This window comes from Condylostylus longicornis, unplaced genomic scaffold (genome assembly GCF_029603195.1).
Source record: "Condylostylus longicornis isolate FDR11 unplaced genomic scaffold, ASM2960319v2 ptg000004l, whole genome shotgun sequence".
NCBI lineage: Eukaryota > Metazoa > Arthropoda > Insecta > Diptera > Dolichopodidae > Condylostylus > Condylostylus longicornis.
The window spans coordinates 20,482,813-20,501,190 of record NW_026577973.1 but is presented as its reverse complement, the minus strand read 5'-3'; the positions used below and the strand labels follow the sequence as shown (position 1 = coordinate 20,501,190).

General features: G+C 24.6%; 2 protein-coding genes across 2 annotated transcripts in view; one reads left to right on the top strand and one right to left on the bottom strand.

The window, feature by feature from the left end:
- LOC129612084 (muscle-specific protein 20-like) overlaps window positions 1–18,319 on the top strand; it is a 31,467-nt gene extending 13,148 nt beyond the window's left edge. The window contains exons 2-4 of the mRNA XM_055525577.1: window positions 16,256–16,464; window positions 17,775–17,895; window positions 17,950–18,319. Coding sequence (XP_055381552.1) covers window positions 16,256–16,464; window positions 17,775–17,895; window positions 17,950–18,141 — 522 coding nt within the window. The 3' untranslated portion in view covers window positions 18,142–18,319. The remainder of the gene's footprint in view (window positions 1–16,255; window positions 16,465–17,774; window positions 17,896–17,949) is intronic.
- Window positions 8,626–13,349, bottom strand: LOC129612093 (myophilin). The gene is made up of 4 exons (XM_055525589.1): window positions 13,220–13,349; window positions 9,218–9,492; window positions 9,073–9,118; window positions 8,626–9,004 (listed from the first exon to the last, which is right to left on the bottom strand). The coding sequence occupies exons 1-4, from the start codon at window positions 13,223–13,225 to the stop codon at window positions 8,822–8,824; spliced, it is 510 nt and encodes a 169-aa protein (XP_055381564.1). The 5' UTR covers window positions 13,226–13,349; the 3' UTR covers window positions 8,626–8,821.
- Window positions 18,320–18,378: the final 59 nt, after the last annotated feature.

Genomic DNA, 18,378 nt, shown 5'->3' with positions numbered 1-18,378 from the left:
ATAAAGCGATGACTTACCTATACAAACTTAACATGAAACTTAAATAAGATATCACGGGGTAATAAGGTTTAGCTAAAGAAAACCATTACAATTAAAAAAAATATCCAATTAATTTTTGAACGTAAATATATTTTCAACAAATCATCACAAAACAAGGTAATTCAGTTCATTAAAATAAAAATATTCAACTTTGACGAAAATTTATAAAATAGGCGTTATTAAAATTATAGTGTGCAGATTGAATTTAAAGACTAAAAAGTATTGTAGCTAAACATGAAACTTGAAAAGAGAATGATTTTGTTCAAAAAATATTCAAATATTTTTTTCGGAATTTACCATTTCTTGCCATAAGGCTCTTCTAAAAAAGATCCATGAAAGTTTGTTGAATTCTAAAAGATTCTGTTAAATTTCGAGCAAAGGGAGCGAATAAAAAATTAATGTACTTTTTCGATTTCGTTTTAATAGTTAACGAATGTTGTAGGGAATAGGAAATTTTTTAGTCATACCTTATTAAACTCAAGAGATGATTTCTTTTTTATAACATTAAATACACTTTTCATTAAAATCTAACAAATTTGATTTTTTAAAAGCTTAACAATATCTCAAATAATGTAAAAAATATCAAGAATGTAATTATTACACTTAACCTTTATTGAAACTTACAATTTTCTGTCTATTCATATTATTCTTTTCATATCATCCGTCTATTCATTAGTAACTCTGAAAAAAATTTTACTGTTAAAATGTTTGTCTGTTTTTTGACAATTAGTCCTTATTATCTGCCAGGCCTTATCAGCCGGAGATACCTTATTTAAAAAAGTTCAAATTCGCATGAAATAGTAAAATAAAACTAATTTTAATAGTAGATAATATTTTTGATTTATACTATTAAATTTAAAAATATTTTAAATATCTATAATTTAAATTATTTATAATAAAAAATTTAAATTATCTACAATAAGAAATTATTCATTGATTTTTTTTTCGAATCTTCATATATGTATGAATATATTCGTACACATACATCTACCTACATATCAAATAAATCATACAATTTATTTTTTCAAATATTTAAAATTAAAATATTTCCACTCCTTATACGTACATTCATATGTTCAACTATGTTTTAGCTTCCTATGACAATTGGCAAGACTTCTCAATATTTAAATTTGAATGCAATTTAATTTTACTACGAACCAATTTTATACTTTAGGATAAAAATTTAATGTATGAGTCTAGTTTAACAACATAAACTAACTAAAAAACTTTTCCAGTATAAAAAAATCCATGTTTTGGAAAATATTTTTATTATAAAAATGTGTCTAATTTCTGTAAAATCTTAATTTTCGCTATCATTAAACTAGTAAAAACAGATTTTTTGAAATTTGCAAATAGAAATCAGAAAATACGAGTATAAAGTTTCTGTTCGCTTATGTGCTCGCCACATAAGATTTTTTGCTTTTTTATCCGTAAACAAATCTATAGTATCAATCTATAAGCATTTTGATTCGAATACTAAAACCAAGACCAAATTTTGAAATAATATTCCAATCTACTTTAACACAAATAAATAACTGATTGAATGATGTAGCTGTAGAAAACAATAAATTCTGAGCTTCTACTTCACTAGAAGTCTACGACAAGCTACAAGATGTCTTTATAATAAACCTTGAACTCGTGAATCGTAATTCAATACTATTACTGTTCAATTTTTTATTATGTTATTTTAAACTACTTACTTAAATTAAGGAAAAAAAATAAGTTACAAATGATATTACAGTTACTCAAAATAAAAATTTGTAAGTAATTTACCTTCATGCTTTTAATCTCATTTTTTACGAAATATTGGTTACAGACTCATACAACCAGTACTAAATACTCGTACAATGTTTATTAAGAAATTGTAAAAATCAAACAAAAAGCGCATGGCATAACTTGTTTTACAACTCATAATTTAACAGATATTACAGATATGCATTGCGTAGTTTAGTTAAGTTAAGGAAATGACATTAACTATTTACACAGAACTTATAACTTTATATTTTTATATAACATAAGCATACACAATCTAAGTATGTGAAAACGGAAAGCTGTAGTGAAAGAGGAATCAGAACGCGCATAAATGTTTATATTTTTAAGAAATATTTTCATGGTTTATTGAACGCTTTCGATTAATATCATGTTTGACAGAAAATAACAGATTTTTTGGTTTGACAGATTTTTATTGGTTTGGCAAACTGATTTGAAGAAATTTTAATCATTACTTTGGAGACTTACTAGTTTTAATGAACCTAGAGCAAAAGCTTGGTTACGCTGTGCTGGTTACCAGGCGTCGTTGGGAGAGGAATCCTCAGTTCCTTGATTAAATGGGTGGGTGAGATCGTAGTTATGGAAGACCATCTGAACTACGGCATTCCAAAGGGTTTCTAGGTGATTATGAACAAAATAATAAAATATTTTACCAAGTGAATAAACCTTTCATAATTTTTCCTATATTATTGAAATTTAAAGCAAAAAAAAATTAAAAAAGGGGAACGGGAATTAATCAAAACAAGACAAAAAAAGAGTTGACCGTGTCATTTGTTATCCCATATGCGAGTTGTGAATATCCCATAGCTTACTAAGGAACAGACTATGACTTTAAGTTTCCATAATACCATATTAATTTATGCAAAATTTAATTACTGTGTACTTTTTGTGTACAAAATTTCAGTACTTTTCAATATTTTCTAAAATATCGCCAAACTACTATTGAAGTCCTACGGTATAGCCACGACAAGGAGTCAAGAAATTTCAACGATATTATCACACATAACAGCCCTAATAATACACTTGTTTTCACGAAATTTCTATATTATAACTCTAATAATTTCTGAGATAATTCCAAATAACTTTTGAAATTGTATGGTGGCTACCAGAAGTAGCCGAGCAATTTCAACGACTTTTCTCAAACACATTGGCTTTTATGGTTTGTGAGATATTGCTTAATAAATTTGGAAGTTGTATGGCAAGTACCCTAACAAGTACTACGATCATAACCAATTTAAATAGGGTTCTAATATTTACTATAATAAATCATTTGTGAAAATTTGGTAAACTTAGCTCAAGATGGACGGACGGACAGACAAAGGTACATCCAGAAGACAAAGACGTAGACAAAGGACTCAGAATTCGAAGGTGATCAAAAACATACTTGAGCCTTTATTTCAGACCATTACTTCTTAGCGTTACAAACGGTAAAGCAAACTTGGTATACCTTTCGAACATCCGTTCGTACTAGTATAAATATATGGGAATTTATTACTAATCACAGCACTCATACCAGTTGTTTTTAGAATTAAAATCAAATTGCATTGTGTGTTTTCGATATTTAGTGAATAAGAAAGTATTAGTAAAGAATTAATATTTAAATTATTTCGTCAGAATATTTAGATTTAAAGGTATATTTTTTGGGAATTTAACGATTTAAATATACTCTCTGCGCCTTCTCAGGAAATGTGGAGAAAAACAAAATAGCTGCAAATAAGCAATTAGATACTCACAAATAATATTAGATACTCAACATAATAGATACTTACAAATATAAAACGGATAATTTTATTCGCTCTAAGCATAATAATTGGATTGGCCGGCACAATAAATTAATTTATTTGGTGGAGGTGCATTGTCTAAGACTTGCGTTCTAAATTATTGAAAACTATAATTAACTTATAAACAATAATAAACTTTTTTTCGACAATTTATATATGGCATAAAACCTATTGCAAGAAAAACATATCACGAAATTATCCCGAAAACAAAATCCTGAAAACTTGCTCTTGTGAGAACTTATAAAAATAATTTGTGGGTAGTATTTTAATGAATTCTAAATATTATTAAATGAGGTTTAGTGAACCAGTACTTTCTTAACGAACTTTAAAATATTAAAATAATTTTAAGATTGAAACTAGACTTTATTCTTTTATTAAAGATTAAAATGATATTACACTGTTTTTAAAGCCCATATGAAATATGTGAAATACCAGGGTTTGCTGCATAAAATTTTTTTAAAAGAAAGTACATATGTACATGTATGTGTGACACATGTACACATTGCTTTTAATTTTAATCTTTTATTACTTTTAAAACAAGCCTCTCTTTACTTTTAAAAAAATTATTTAAACGAACACAATCTTCTTAACTAAATGATTTTAGCAAATTAAATTATTATTTGTGGATATTATATAACAAACATAGTCTTCGAACATAAATTTCAGTTTATATTTCAGTTTTCATTAATTTCATATACACAATGTATGTGAGAATTTTATACATTTTATATACCTATATTTCATGAAATTTTACAAATTCCTTATATTATTTAGATTAAATTACATTATGACTATAACTCACTTAAATTTGAGGTTCACTTCGTACCACGCCTTCACTCTTGTTTCATATACTGATGAGCCATAAGAATATTAAATTATAACCTCTATACGTATAACTGTATGCTTTATACGAATGTTAACGCAACATAATTATATAAGGCAAATTATTTATTAAATAAATTAATAATTCTTACCAAAAGTTGCAAAAATATACTGATAGTGAAAGGTTGATTTTTTTGTGTAAATTTATTAGTTTGAAAAACTATATCTTGCTAACGATCGCAGAAACATAATTTTATTTCATATCTCTTCAAATGAGCTACTTGAGAAAACTGCTTTTTATAATTAAATAAAATAATAAAATTATTACAATAAATAAGAATAACAATAATTAAAATAAAATTAATATTGCAATATTTGATAACAAATTTTGTTAAAGTACGATTAATGTTTAGAATTTGTGACATATAACGTAGTGAATGTACTTGTATTCTCAAATAGAACGTAACTCAAATACGCCTACATACATAATACGGACCATTAAAATAAATTATAAGTTTTATAATATATATAATTTTTTTTGTATATACATAATTTTTTTTTTTGCTTGAAATTGAATACCGCATAGTTTAAGTAAACATCAATAATAAATAATTTAATTGAATCATTTACAAATATTAATAAAATAATTTTCATTAATAAATGATGCCAAATTTGTGCAGTACATTTAAATACATTTCAGTACAAATTAATAAATACCTAGATATTAAGATATCTAACTGCAAAAAGAAAAAAATGCGGCATGATTCATTAACATCTACACTTTAAATATGTTGGAAAAATATGCTGCACAAAAAAAACTGTTTAAAATTAAAATGTGAAAGCAATGTTACCGTATTTTTAAAGCATTTCCAATAAAATGGGTTAAGAAAGTTTATTTTTGTAAACAAATTTCTCCTCCCTCAAAAAGTTATAGCCCTCAAATGTCTAAAAATGATTTTTTATTTTCTTATGCTATTGGAACGTACAGCAATTTTTTAAATTCCGGAAATATAGAATCATCTCTGACAGAAAAGAAAAACCACTGATATTTACGAGCATTTTACACTAACTGACTTAATCATATATACACAAATCTTTACTAAAAAGTTGTTTCCCTAAAAGAAAATTTTTACCTATTTCCCCTCAACCTCCCTCCAAAAGTTACAGCTCCTAACACCCTAAAAATGCAATTTTTTATCAATTCATTTCAGCGAAACCATAAATATTTTTAATTTTGAACTTTAAAAAAAACAAAATGGCTGTTAAAACTTATCGTTATTCAAAATCCAGTTTTTTTTTTTAATTTGATATCGTTTTTATTATAAACCTCAGGTTGTAGGAGTCTGAAACATTAGCAGCTTTTAGACACTAATAAGTATTTTATTTCATTAGAAAAATTTTTTTCTACCTCAAGTTATTTTTCTACCTCAATTTGGAAAATTAGAAATTTTTGGTACCTTAAAAGGCAACGGTAAATGGATTAAAAAATAAAAAGATTTTTAAATTCGAGCAATGTGTTAACGCCTCCTTCAATTTTTTATCTTATGAATCTTAGCCTCCTTCAATTTTTTATCTTATGAATCTTAATATATGCAGTATGTGAAATTTTTCCGTCTGTGAGTGAAATTAATTGCTAGATTGTTTGTAAAATAGCTAAATTTTTTATAAAAGCATTATTTTTTACTTGTTGAAGGGAAAAATGCTACATTACAAACCATTGTTTTGATCCTTATTTGTTTAATTTGTTAAACCATTGTTTTAATCAACTTTATTTGTTTTAATTTGTGTTTTGATCCCGAAAATATGAAATAGAAAAAAAATTAAAGAAAACGATTTAGATATTTGTGTATAACTTTTTATACCCTGCACTTCGTGAAGGGTATATTAACTTTGGTATGGAGTTTGTAACTACTTGAAAGAGTCATCTGCGGTATGGACATATATATATATTCTTGCTCAGCGTAAAATTCTGCGTCGATTTAGACATGTCCGTCCGTCCGTCGGTCCGTCCGATCGCACGATAACTCAAAAACGAATAATGCAATTGACACCAAACTTTCACAAGTTTTTTTTTTGTGCCAAGGACGAACCCTATTGTTATATTAAGTCGGACAACGGGTTCGGGTAGCTGCCATACAACTCAAAGAGTTTATTTTAAATATTTCAAAAACTAATAAAGCTATAAATACAAAATTTTGTATACATGTGTCCAATTATATTCTACACATGCTCTAAAAATTATAATGGGATAGCTGCACCGGTTCGGGTGGCTGCCATACAACTCCAACAGCAAATTTTTTATATTCGGCAAAATAATAAAGTCAGATTCATGAAACTTGGCAGTCATCTGTCCAATTATAGGTCAAATATATTTCTGAAGTTTTAGAGAAATTGCTTGACAGGTTCGGGTACCTGCCATACAACTCCAGAAGCTAATTTTAAATATTTAGAAAAATAATAAAGTCAGATTCATGAAACTTGGCAGTTGTGTATCGAGTTATAGGTCAAATATATTTCTGAAGTTTTGGTGGAATTGCTTGACAGGTTCGAGTAGCTCCCATACAAATCTAAAAGCTTATTTTAAATATTTGGAAAAATAATAAAGTCAAATTCAGGAGAATTGGCAGTCGTGTGTCCAATTATAGGTCAGACATATTTCTAGTGTTTTGGTGGAATTGCTTGACAGGTTCGAGTAGCTCCCATACAAGTCTAAAAGCTTATTCTTAATATTTGGAAAAATAATAAAGTCAGATTCATTAAACTTGGCAGTTGTGTGTCCGATTATAGATCAGATATATTTGTGAAGTTTTGATGGAATTGCTTGGCAGATTCAGGTACTTGCCATACAACTTCAAAAGCTAATTTTAAATATTTGGAAAAATTATAAGGTCAGATTCATGAAACTTGGCAGTCGGATGTTCAATTATAGCCAGAATGTCCAGGTCAGACATGTCCGTGAAGTTTCTATAGAATCATTTCACAGGTTCGAGTAATTGCTATAGACAATAACGAAAGGTGCAGGGTATAATTCAATCGGTTTATACCGATTGAAACGTTTTTACTTGTTTTATTTTTTAAAGAGCCTTTTAACAAATGGAAATGTTTGGAAAACTTGAGATAATTTATATGAAAACATTTTAAAACCACTAACTTGATCATCATACATGTTGCATCATTTTATATAGATATCATTTATATGTATGTACTTATATAAAATTAATTCATTTGTTGTAACGTTGCTCTATTTATTGCTTTATTCATTGTATTATTTATTGTATTTTATTTATTTATTGTATTTACTGTTGCTCTATTTTGATACCCTTCAGTTCGTTTAACAAATATTCGATTCGTCGTCATGGGTTACTTAATGTTACAAAGTTTCCAGAAATGTTTTCCAGCAATTTACTTTGTTATAAATTTCTAACTAATTTTTAACGTTTTGAATGTAGATTGAAGTATGTAGACAGTGGAGTGTAGCGTTTCAAAAAAAATTTATAGTTTTTTTTGTAAAATATTTTTACTTTATAATAGAAAAATTTTTGTTATTTGGAAATTTATATAGTAACAAAGTATCAAATAGGTACATATATTTGTTGCAAAAGCGAATGATGAATGTTATTTTTTTGATTTTATGTAAATACAATAAAAAAACCTTATTTAAAAATACTTTTAAAAAATTTTGAGAATGGGTCAAATTGACTTTTCTAATTAAATTGCAATTTACAAGGTTAACCATTTGAAGACATCAATAATTTGTTATAAGATTGTTTTATTATATTAGGACACAAAATTTTTCTGTACCTTCTTCCTATTTTCGAACTCTCATCTTCTAAAACTTTAAAAAATGTTAATTTTTGGCCGGTAAATTGCTTCAAAATTATAAAAAATCAAAATAGAACATTTTTTTAATATTTATATATATAAATTATATAATAAATGTTTTTATATTCGAAATTTTTCAAATTATTATTTTAATTCATCAGTAGCGAAATTAGTTCTTCGTAATTAATTTTTAATAATTCTCCAATAGTTTATAGCACGGATAAGTAAAATAAAACACCAAATACTTAACATAATTTCCATTTTTTATGTATTAATTTTTTATCTTTATGAAAACATTTACAAAACATATTTATACCTTTTGCATTTTATATTAATAATACAGAAATTTAAAAATTATCAAGTTGTATTGGTTATATAAATCAGTTACATAATTTTGTTTTTATTTGTTGTCCTTAAAATAGAAATTTTCCCATATTTTATTTAGTTTCCACAATGTTTTTACATATAATTTATACTTGCATATTATATATAAGAAAATTTAAAGCAATTGTACAAATATGTACATACATGCATATAATATGTAGTAAAACAAAAATTCGTAAATGTTATAAAAAGAAATATACAGGCTACATATGACGAGTATTACCAAAACCACCGTGGCCTGATTGTGATGCACCCTTATTGAATCCCATTTGAAGATTAAGTTCACCTTCATGAGCCCGTAATTGTTCTTCAGTGAAAGTTCTTTCATTCTTTTCAGCCATTTTTGGTCCTAAGGTCGGTCCATTGAATTCTGGATGTTTTTGTGTCTTAATTTGAAATTTACAAAAATTTTTTCAAAATTCTTTATACATATGTATCTGTGAAATATACTTACAATACGACCAAGAGCATAAAGGCATAATGTAACTTGTGGTATATTTCTGAAATAATTTATTGTTAATTAATTAAAGCCATAAAACTTAGGTATACATATGCATAATAATTGTGATTAAAAAATAAGACTTTATATTCTTTTTCACCTTCTTTCAAAAAGATCAGCTGTTTGGAAAATTTCTTCTTCTGGTACACCATATTTTTTAATTGCTGCTTGAAATCTTTGAACATTTTCCATTAATTGAAAATTTGTACCTTTTTCTTGAATTTTTTTCACCGAACCTGGTGTTAATTTATTTGCTAATTTACATAAAACAACGCCATCACGTAAAATATCTTCATAGTTTCCACTTGGTACTTTTTCGCCAAGTACATCAAAAATCCATTGTAAAACTTCAGCTTCTTGTTCCTTATTTCTTGGCTAATGTGTAAAAAATAAATATTAACATAATTTTAATTTTATTTTAATTTTTTATAGATAATTGGTAAGCAATTTTAAAGAATTTTTTCTACATTAGCATTCAAAATATAAATAACATTTTTAAAAGCACATATACATATCTCTATAAGTTTACAATATACGAGTACAAGGAAAATATATATATATATATATATATATGTACATATGTATATAACCTATAAGTCAATTCAAATATAACTGAAAAAATTAAACTTGTGTATACATACATAAATACACACCGTATATCTAGTTCAAAATGCTCTACTTTTCTAAAATCAAAGCTGTATAGCGGTATTAAATTAATGAATTTTTTATTTCAATATTCACATACTTACACATATACATGCATTATAATTTGTTTGATATCATCATTTAATTATAAAATTAATTTCGCTAAAAAAAGAAATGCAGAAATTTCCATGAACCGAAAAGTGTATAATTTTCTAAATATAAATATTTATTTTATGATAAATATTTATGTTCGAATATGTGTATATACCAATTATAAGCTAAATATATCGATGTACCAATTCTGTGATTTTTTATTTCATGTAAAACAAAAAAAAAAATAGAATAAAAAAAATTTTCCAGAAAGCTTTCAACATTTTTAAAATGATAAAAATTATGGAGAAAATTTTCTTCAAATATATAAATGTATGTATATGGAATGTATGTTTGTATGTACATATGCATCCCAAAACAAAAAAGAAATTGATTGACGTTAGCCACTTGTTGGCAATATAATAAAAACTTTATATGTATGTAGATACACATTATTTAAACGTAATTATATTATTTATTACATAAATCGAACACACATACATGCTACGTATACTTATATATATTTGTATACATCTAATACACATAATATATAGTATACCATGAAAAGCGCATATGTAATTTCTTTTATTTATCCTAAAATATATATAATTATGAAAACAGTATCTATAACTAAAAAGTAGGCGGTTTTAAAGATCATAGTGCTAAGAATATTCTATAATAAATTTTTATATTGGTTTAAATGACTTAACATTCCTACTCACAGATAAATATGTACATACGTATATATAGCTAAAATTTTATGATGAAAATTTTATAACTATAAATAAAAATTATTAAATTATAAATAGGGAAAATTATAAAAGAAATAATAATATTATTTATTAATTAAATTATTATGATAAATAAGATATGTTTAATTATAAAATAGTATGGAGTAATTCCAGATGGTTAAATTTTACAAGTTTTAAAGGAACAAATAATTTTTAAGGACAATGTCTTTAATTCTTCAGTTCTTTTCACAAAGTTCGATATATACATATATATATATATATATATATATATATAATGTATATATAATAATATTATATATATACATATTATATTATACATATACATTATATAATAGGTTTATGTAGGTAAACATGTCAATGTAAATTGAAATATAAAATTTAAATATGCAAGTATATATCACAAAAAATGCTTTTAAACTCACTAGCCCATAATTTAACATATATTCAACTATAGTAAACTATTTTCATTTCCGGATAGGCTACGAGATATATAAGATAAGAGATCTACAAGATATATAAGATATATATAAGATAAGACCTATGTATATAATTTAAGGATTTTTTTAATAGTTTCATTTACTGTTAACTTATACTCGTATTAACGGGTAGATTCATAAGAGAATTAATCCTAAATTGATTTGTACATACATATCTATACAATCTACATATATAATGCACCCTGCTAATTACGCAATCACTTTTTATTGGCTCTATACCCAACATTATATTACTGTAATTCATTGCATCTAACATTTAATTACGCATATTTTTAACCAATAATGCCTTTAATTTTTTTTAATAAATCCAATTAAAATTTATTTATAAAATTTAAAAATTAAATTTTTTTTTCTCTTCCTCTAAATATTTTGAAAATTTTACTTGAATACTTCCGTTCCGTTCGCATATTGTTAATTTGTAAACGGGATTTTTTAATGATATTTTTGTTAATCTGCCAATAAAAATAAATTTAAATGTTTTTTTTTTTTATTTTGAAAAAAATTATAAAGTAAAATTCATAATATTTTATAAAAATAAATTTTCGTCATATAGTATATTTTTATAAAAATTATGCTATACATAATGCTGTTTGTTTGATTCAGAGTCTGAATAAATTAAATTTTTCCTCCGATATTATGTAGGTAGCATTAGATTTTTTTTTCTTTGTTACAAATTATGAAAATTATGTATATTATTAATATAACTACCCCGTTAGAAATAAAACAAAATCAAAATATATAATATTTTGTTTTAATAACCCAAAATGCATTAAAAAAACTACATTTCAACTGCAGTATTAATATCGTAGTAAAACGTAAAAACAACTAAATTGTTGTCTTAATTTGTTTGCTTTCTTATGGTGTAGTTATAAATTTTATATCAGTTACTCGTACATTGTATAAATTTTTTATTCTATACCATATGGATCACAGATACCACAGTAATACTGCATTTTGGATGTCAGGGAAAATTACTTTTAGAATAAATTTAATAAATTTATAAATTGTACCTATAATATTGCAATTCATAAAGTTCAAAAGTATTTTTCGTATATAAAATGCATTTATTCCGTGTAACAGCGAAAAATTTTTAAATTTATTTGTATAATTCTGCAATTGTTTAAAAAACAGTTTCTTAAAAATTTTTACATGTTTAAGGAATTTTTTTTTGAAATGAAATTGTGTTCAATTGAAACTTTTTTATTTTTAATGCAATTACTTTATTTAATTGATTAATTACAATTTTTTTATAATTTATTATACTTTTTCTGTTAAAAATTTTAAAAAGCTACTCAATAAATATAGTTCAATTTTTATTATGTTCTTTTAATATCATGACAAAAAATTTAAATATCTTGCTAAAAAATAATAACATATGAAAAAGAGTACCCTCATAAAATTTTATGTGCATAAATTTAACATTGTCATTTATAAGATATTTTAATGTTTTGTTATAAAAACTAGCTTTAACGCATATCTTTACTAAAAATAAAAATAAGTAGTTTGAAATTCAAAATCTTTATTGAAAGTTGCAAGGATATTTTTTAATAAATATTTAACAATAATAGAAAACATGTGGGTGTTATAACTCTAACAATATAACAAAATATGTAATTTTTATTTAATTAAGGTTTAATTTGATAATGTGATAATACTAATGTATTTTAAAAAAATATAAAAAATAAATGCTTGCAAATGAAATTTTTAATATTGTAATAAAAACTTTTTACTATAGATACAAACGTGCATAACATTATGATAACGTATACAATATTATGAAATCAATTGTTTTTTCTTAATCTTAAGATTTCGTTTGCCGAATCACAAAACTAATAAACTCATTGTGTCAAAAATTTTAATGTAATTGTATTTTTAAATAAAATTTATTTAAAATTTTTACCGAAATATATTAAAAAAAAAAATTAAGAAACTATGACAAGGTCCTGCATTAAGTTAAACAAAAATAATTAATTTTTACTACGATATTAAAAAAATTCTTTAAAACTTTGGTTAGATTTGTCATAATTATAAAAATTTTAATTTTAATAATAAAAACAAGAATTAAATTAATGTTAAATAATTTGTAATTAATTTTGTATAAATGTTTGTGTAACTTACAGCCATTTTATATACTGAAATTTAGTGTTTGTTTTAATTATAAGTGTTAAAAAACCAAATAAATTAAATTTTGATTTTTTAGAGATTCGTTGAGGCCTTTCACCACCTAAAAGTAAATATGGACTAAAATATAAAATATTTAATGATATAAAAAATTTAAGAAAATTTCATAAAATTAAAAAAAAAAAAAACATTTTTTTTTCTCTTCTTATTTATTTTTATTTAAATTCTATTTAGTTGTTTTCGGTCAAATTTATTGCTATTTTGTTGTAGATTTTGTATACAGGGTGAATATAAATTTTGCAATATAAATTAGCATCTTGCGCCAATACTAAAGTTTTCTAAAAGGTCAAACAAGAAAAAGCAGAAAACAATTTTCTTTTAGTTTTATGTTTTTTTTCTTTTTTAGAGAAAGTATAAATTTTTTTGCACAAAACATTTAAAATTAGGTAAAATAAGACACACACATAAAACTGATTAATTTTGTTTTAATACTATTTAAAAATTTTATTTTGAAAAAGTTTATAGATTCAAATTAGAGGAAACATTTAAATATATTTATGGAATATTTAAAAAAAAAATAGAAAATTTAGTTTTTTTAGATAAAAGTTTAATTAAATGTTCCATAAAAATTTCAAAGAGTTTCACAAAAATTTTTAAACAAAATTCATAATGCGATATACGGATACTTTAATTTAAAGCTAGATATGTGCATACATACATAATATTGTACTTACATACACTTTGCGTTAAGAAGAATATTATGCATACAAATTTAAACTTGATGTTATGTTATGATGATGATGCTTAATTTAAAAACAATGTTGGGTTAATTTAAAAGCATATTGACAGTGGTACTGCCAATACAAACTAATATTTGGTAAAATTGTCATAAACTATCTAAATTTTCAATTAACCTCAAAATTTAACTTATCTAACTAGTGTTATTAAATATCATAATAATACAACAACAAGAACTTGAGTTCTATTCGCGAGGCTGAATGAATTTAATTTTAACTCAGTTATTTTATTAAAAATGTACTTTGTCGCGTGAATGTGTTTTTCTTTCAGTAGTTTTGATAATTTTTGAATTTTAACATATTCTTTGACGTTATTTGATTGACGTTACAAAAACGTATTCCAAAAAAATTTTTTGTAAGTTATTTTAAAATTAACCTCTAATTTTATCTTTTATTTCATTTGTATGAAACAGTATAAAATTTGTTTTTGTATTTTTTTTTTTATTGGGTTGGAGTGTATAGCATTCTCAGGTTTAAAAATTAATTGAATGAAAAAACAGCTGATTAGCAGAAATTTAACTGAGTTATTATTTATTTTTTGTCTCGTTAAAGAATTTTTAAGTAATTTTATATTGTTTATCTTCCAGAGCCATCATTATTTGTGTCAAGATTAAAATATTTTAATTAAGCTATGTACAAAAGTCGCAGAATTTTCGTAGGACTAAGAATAAACTAAAAAAGTAAAATGATAAAAGTGGGCTATAAAAAAACTCAAATTTTGTTAACCCTGTACATATTATGTATGTATGTATCTTAATTAAAATTTAAGTTTACATACATACTTATATCAATATATACAATACATATATGTATGTATGTATGTATAATAATGTATAAAGAAAAAATTGTTTATTTTTTTGAATTTATCAGTAAAGCGTTTTTAGCCACCCGCCAAAAAGCTTTTAAATTATTAAAATTTTTCAATAAAGAAAAGTTTTGTGCATTTTTTTTTAATGAGTTTTTTCAAAATGGAAAAATCTTCGAGAATAACACATTGAAAAAAACATAAATAATTTGTTTTAAGTTAAAAGATGCTTTAATGTAGCAACTTTTTGATTCCATTAATCTTTTTTGTATTTATATACATACATACATACATATGTATCCATACATACATATTATGTAAGTATATAATTTAAAACTTAAAAAGTCCTAAATACCCAAAGTGATCATGGGGCTTCTCTTATTTTGAAAGAATAACGCTGCTAGTAATGAATATTTTAGATATTGTACATGTGATACTTCTTGAACATATGATACAAGTTGCATTTACATGAACATGAGATACATTGTGCAACATGTGCTGAAAATAACATTCCTAATGTTTAAAATTTCTGAAAGTTTAAATTAATGTTTAAAATATGTACACAATATAAATTTGCTTTACATTTTTAAGCATTGAATCAATACCAAATTAATAATTACATAGGCTTTTGTAGTGACAAGGTAAAATCCCGATAATGACTTCATACTCTGTGACGTCATGGTCCGTGATGGGACGATATATAGGAATCCCTCGACTTACAGATGTTGTTTGTGACCGGAATTTTTCGCTATAATATCAAAACGAAACATATCGATACTAGAAAAATTATACCCAATGGAAAATTTTAATGAAAAAAAAATGTTTAAATGTTTTTTATTCAAAGACAAGAAATTATTTTGGAAAAATTTGTTTACATATTAAAGAACATTTTATTTTAAAATTTTAATTACATGATTTTGAATTGTTTGTTTCACTTGAACATTAGCTTGCGTATTATTCCATTTTCTCATAATAAAGGAGAAAAATTTTAAAGTCTTTAAAAACTTATATTTCTTAAACCAATGAAGTTGTCAAGGTTGAGCAAAGGTCAAAACAAAAAACTTTTAAAGTTATTTTTCGTGTTTCTATCAATCAACAGGATTCGTTAAACAGTTTCGAAGATGTAACGACTTTTAAAATGTAGCACAGTTTTGTCATCACGATTTTGTTTTCCTATAAAATGTGTTTTATTTTTATTTATAAATATGTATGTATAAGCTCGATTACTTTTAACATAGACATCTTTATATACATTTTTACAAGAGTTTATGCTTTTAGCCAGCATTATATTTAAATTAAATAAAACATCGTTTTGTCGTAAATATTTAATTGTATAAACACATCCATATACACATATGTAACTGCATATGTTTAAAATTACATGAAAAATAGTCTTTTAACATTTGAAACTTTTCTCAAAATTAATTTCAGGTTTGCGGTAAACGTATTCCAGAAGAAGAAGCTGAAGCTCAAGCCTGGGTTGAAGCTGTAATTAATGAACGTTTTCCTCCTTTGCCGTTCGAAGAAGCCCTTCGTAATGGTATTATTTTATGCAAGTTGATGAATCGTTTGGTACCTGGTATTATACCAAAAATTAATACATCCGGTGGAGATTACAAGATGATGGATAATATTGGACAGTAAATGTTTAAAATATTTTATAATGCTAATTGTTACCTTTATTCTGGTATCGATGTGTTTTCGTGTGAATAATATGTAATGCATTCTAAAGTTTTATGCTGCATTAGAAAAATTATTGCTTGAAAACCTATAACCTACCATGCTGCATCAGAAACCCTGTATTACTTACTTATTCTTTAAGTTTCATATTTACGATACAAAAACCGAACATTAATCATTCAATAATTTACATATATAATTCCAAGTTTTCCAAAGTTTACAATTTTAGAATAAAAAGCAGTCGTTTAATTGTATCAATCATTTCACCAGAACCATATTGTATCATTTCACTTTCTTTTTAATCAATTAATCAAAAACATTTTTAAGTTTGACATAAAACTTAACGTTTTTTAAATTGTGTCAAAATAACTAAAAATTATTCAGTAAATATAATATTAAAATAATAATTAGTTCGTTGTTTTGAATATATTTACAAAATCTAATATAACAATCAAACTCACAAAATATAAAATCTAAAATTTTCGAAAAACTTTTGAAAAATTCGTGCTTCAATGCCACGATCAAACTTACAAATTCGTCATTATTTTCCATGCACTATTGAAAATCTGCACGAAATTAAAAGTACAAATCGATCAATATTTTCAAATAAAATGCTGTTTGAAAGTAGGAATAAAACTGAATTTCTTTCTCGATTTTAAATGTCAGTTGAAATTCGTGATGGTTTTCAGAACAGAATTTCCAAGATCTCCGGAGTCGCGTCATGCACTCTATAAATTTTTTATGTAGATATTAGTTATCTTACTAAAAGAATTATTCATACTTTCTATGCACACTGACTTTTTGTCACTTAAACATATTATTTGTATACGTGATCATTGGAACTCAAATTAAACCAACTTTTTGTAATGCTGACAAATCGTGTTGATGCTCAATCCTATTTCAATATTAAGCTGTCAAAGGATTTTTGTAATTATATTTAACTTATTCGTAATTGCTTAACATTAGTACATCAATAGTAGGTACTTGTATTATTTTTAGCTGTTTAAACTTATGCCTGTAGGTTCATACATATTTTAAACTTTTTTTCAAATCAATTTAAACAAAAACCACATAATCAATGGACAAAAATATATATTTAATAAATATAACTTTAACAAAAAACAGAGTTTTAAAAATCTTAACCACTTGTTTGCTTAAATTTTTAGAAAAATTTAAACATTTTAATATGCGTGGTTTTGTTTCTTTCTATATTTTCTTAATTTACTATGAATCATAAATGTTATCTTAAATTAAATATGTATGTTATTAGATTCCAAAAAGCCTGTACAAAATATGGAGTTCCCGATGTTGATTTATTTCAAACTACAGATCTATGGGATCAAAAAAATATTGCACTTGTAACACAAACAATTTTTGCCCTTGGACGCGCGGTAAGCTACTTTCAATAAAATACAACCTTTTGACTATAATTTTGGCAATTCCAGTGCTACAAACACCCTGAATGGAAAGGACCATTTCTGGGACCACGTCCTGCGGAAGAAAATAGGCGTGACTTTACTGAAGAGCAACTACGGTCAAGTGAAGCCATAATTGGACTCCAAGCTGGAACAAATAGAGGAGCGTCACAGTCCGGTCAAAATTTTGGTGCATCAAGAAAAATTATCCTTGGAAAATAAGTTAATATTTATATATGATTTCAATATTGATTACAGTACATGTATGTATGTATACGGATACTCTTTTGCAAAATATTTCCTCATGAACTTTCGTTTAAATTATTTAGCTATAAAATTATTTTGTACAGGCTTTTATCATTAACATTTTTGAAATATGAATAAAATTTAACTTAAATTATGAACATTCTTTTTTTTGTGTATAAAATAACTGTGATGTTGGAAGTCATGAATTACATT

Excerpts from the sequence above, each read along its gene's own strand:
- LOC129612093 (XM_055525589.1), bottom strand. Across the intron at positions 9,119-9,217 it reads GCTGATCTTTTTGAAAGAAG|AAATATACCACAAGTTACAT; the intron begins GTGAAAAAGAAT and ends AAATTATTTCAG. Across the intron at positions 9,005-9,072 it reads TTTATGCTCTTGGTCGTATT|ACACAAAAACATCCAGAATT; the intron begins GTAAGTATATTT and ends TTTCAAATTAAG.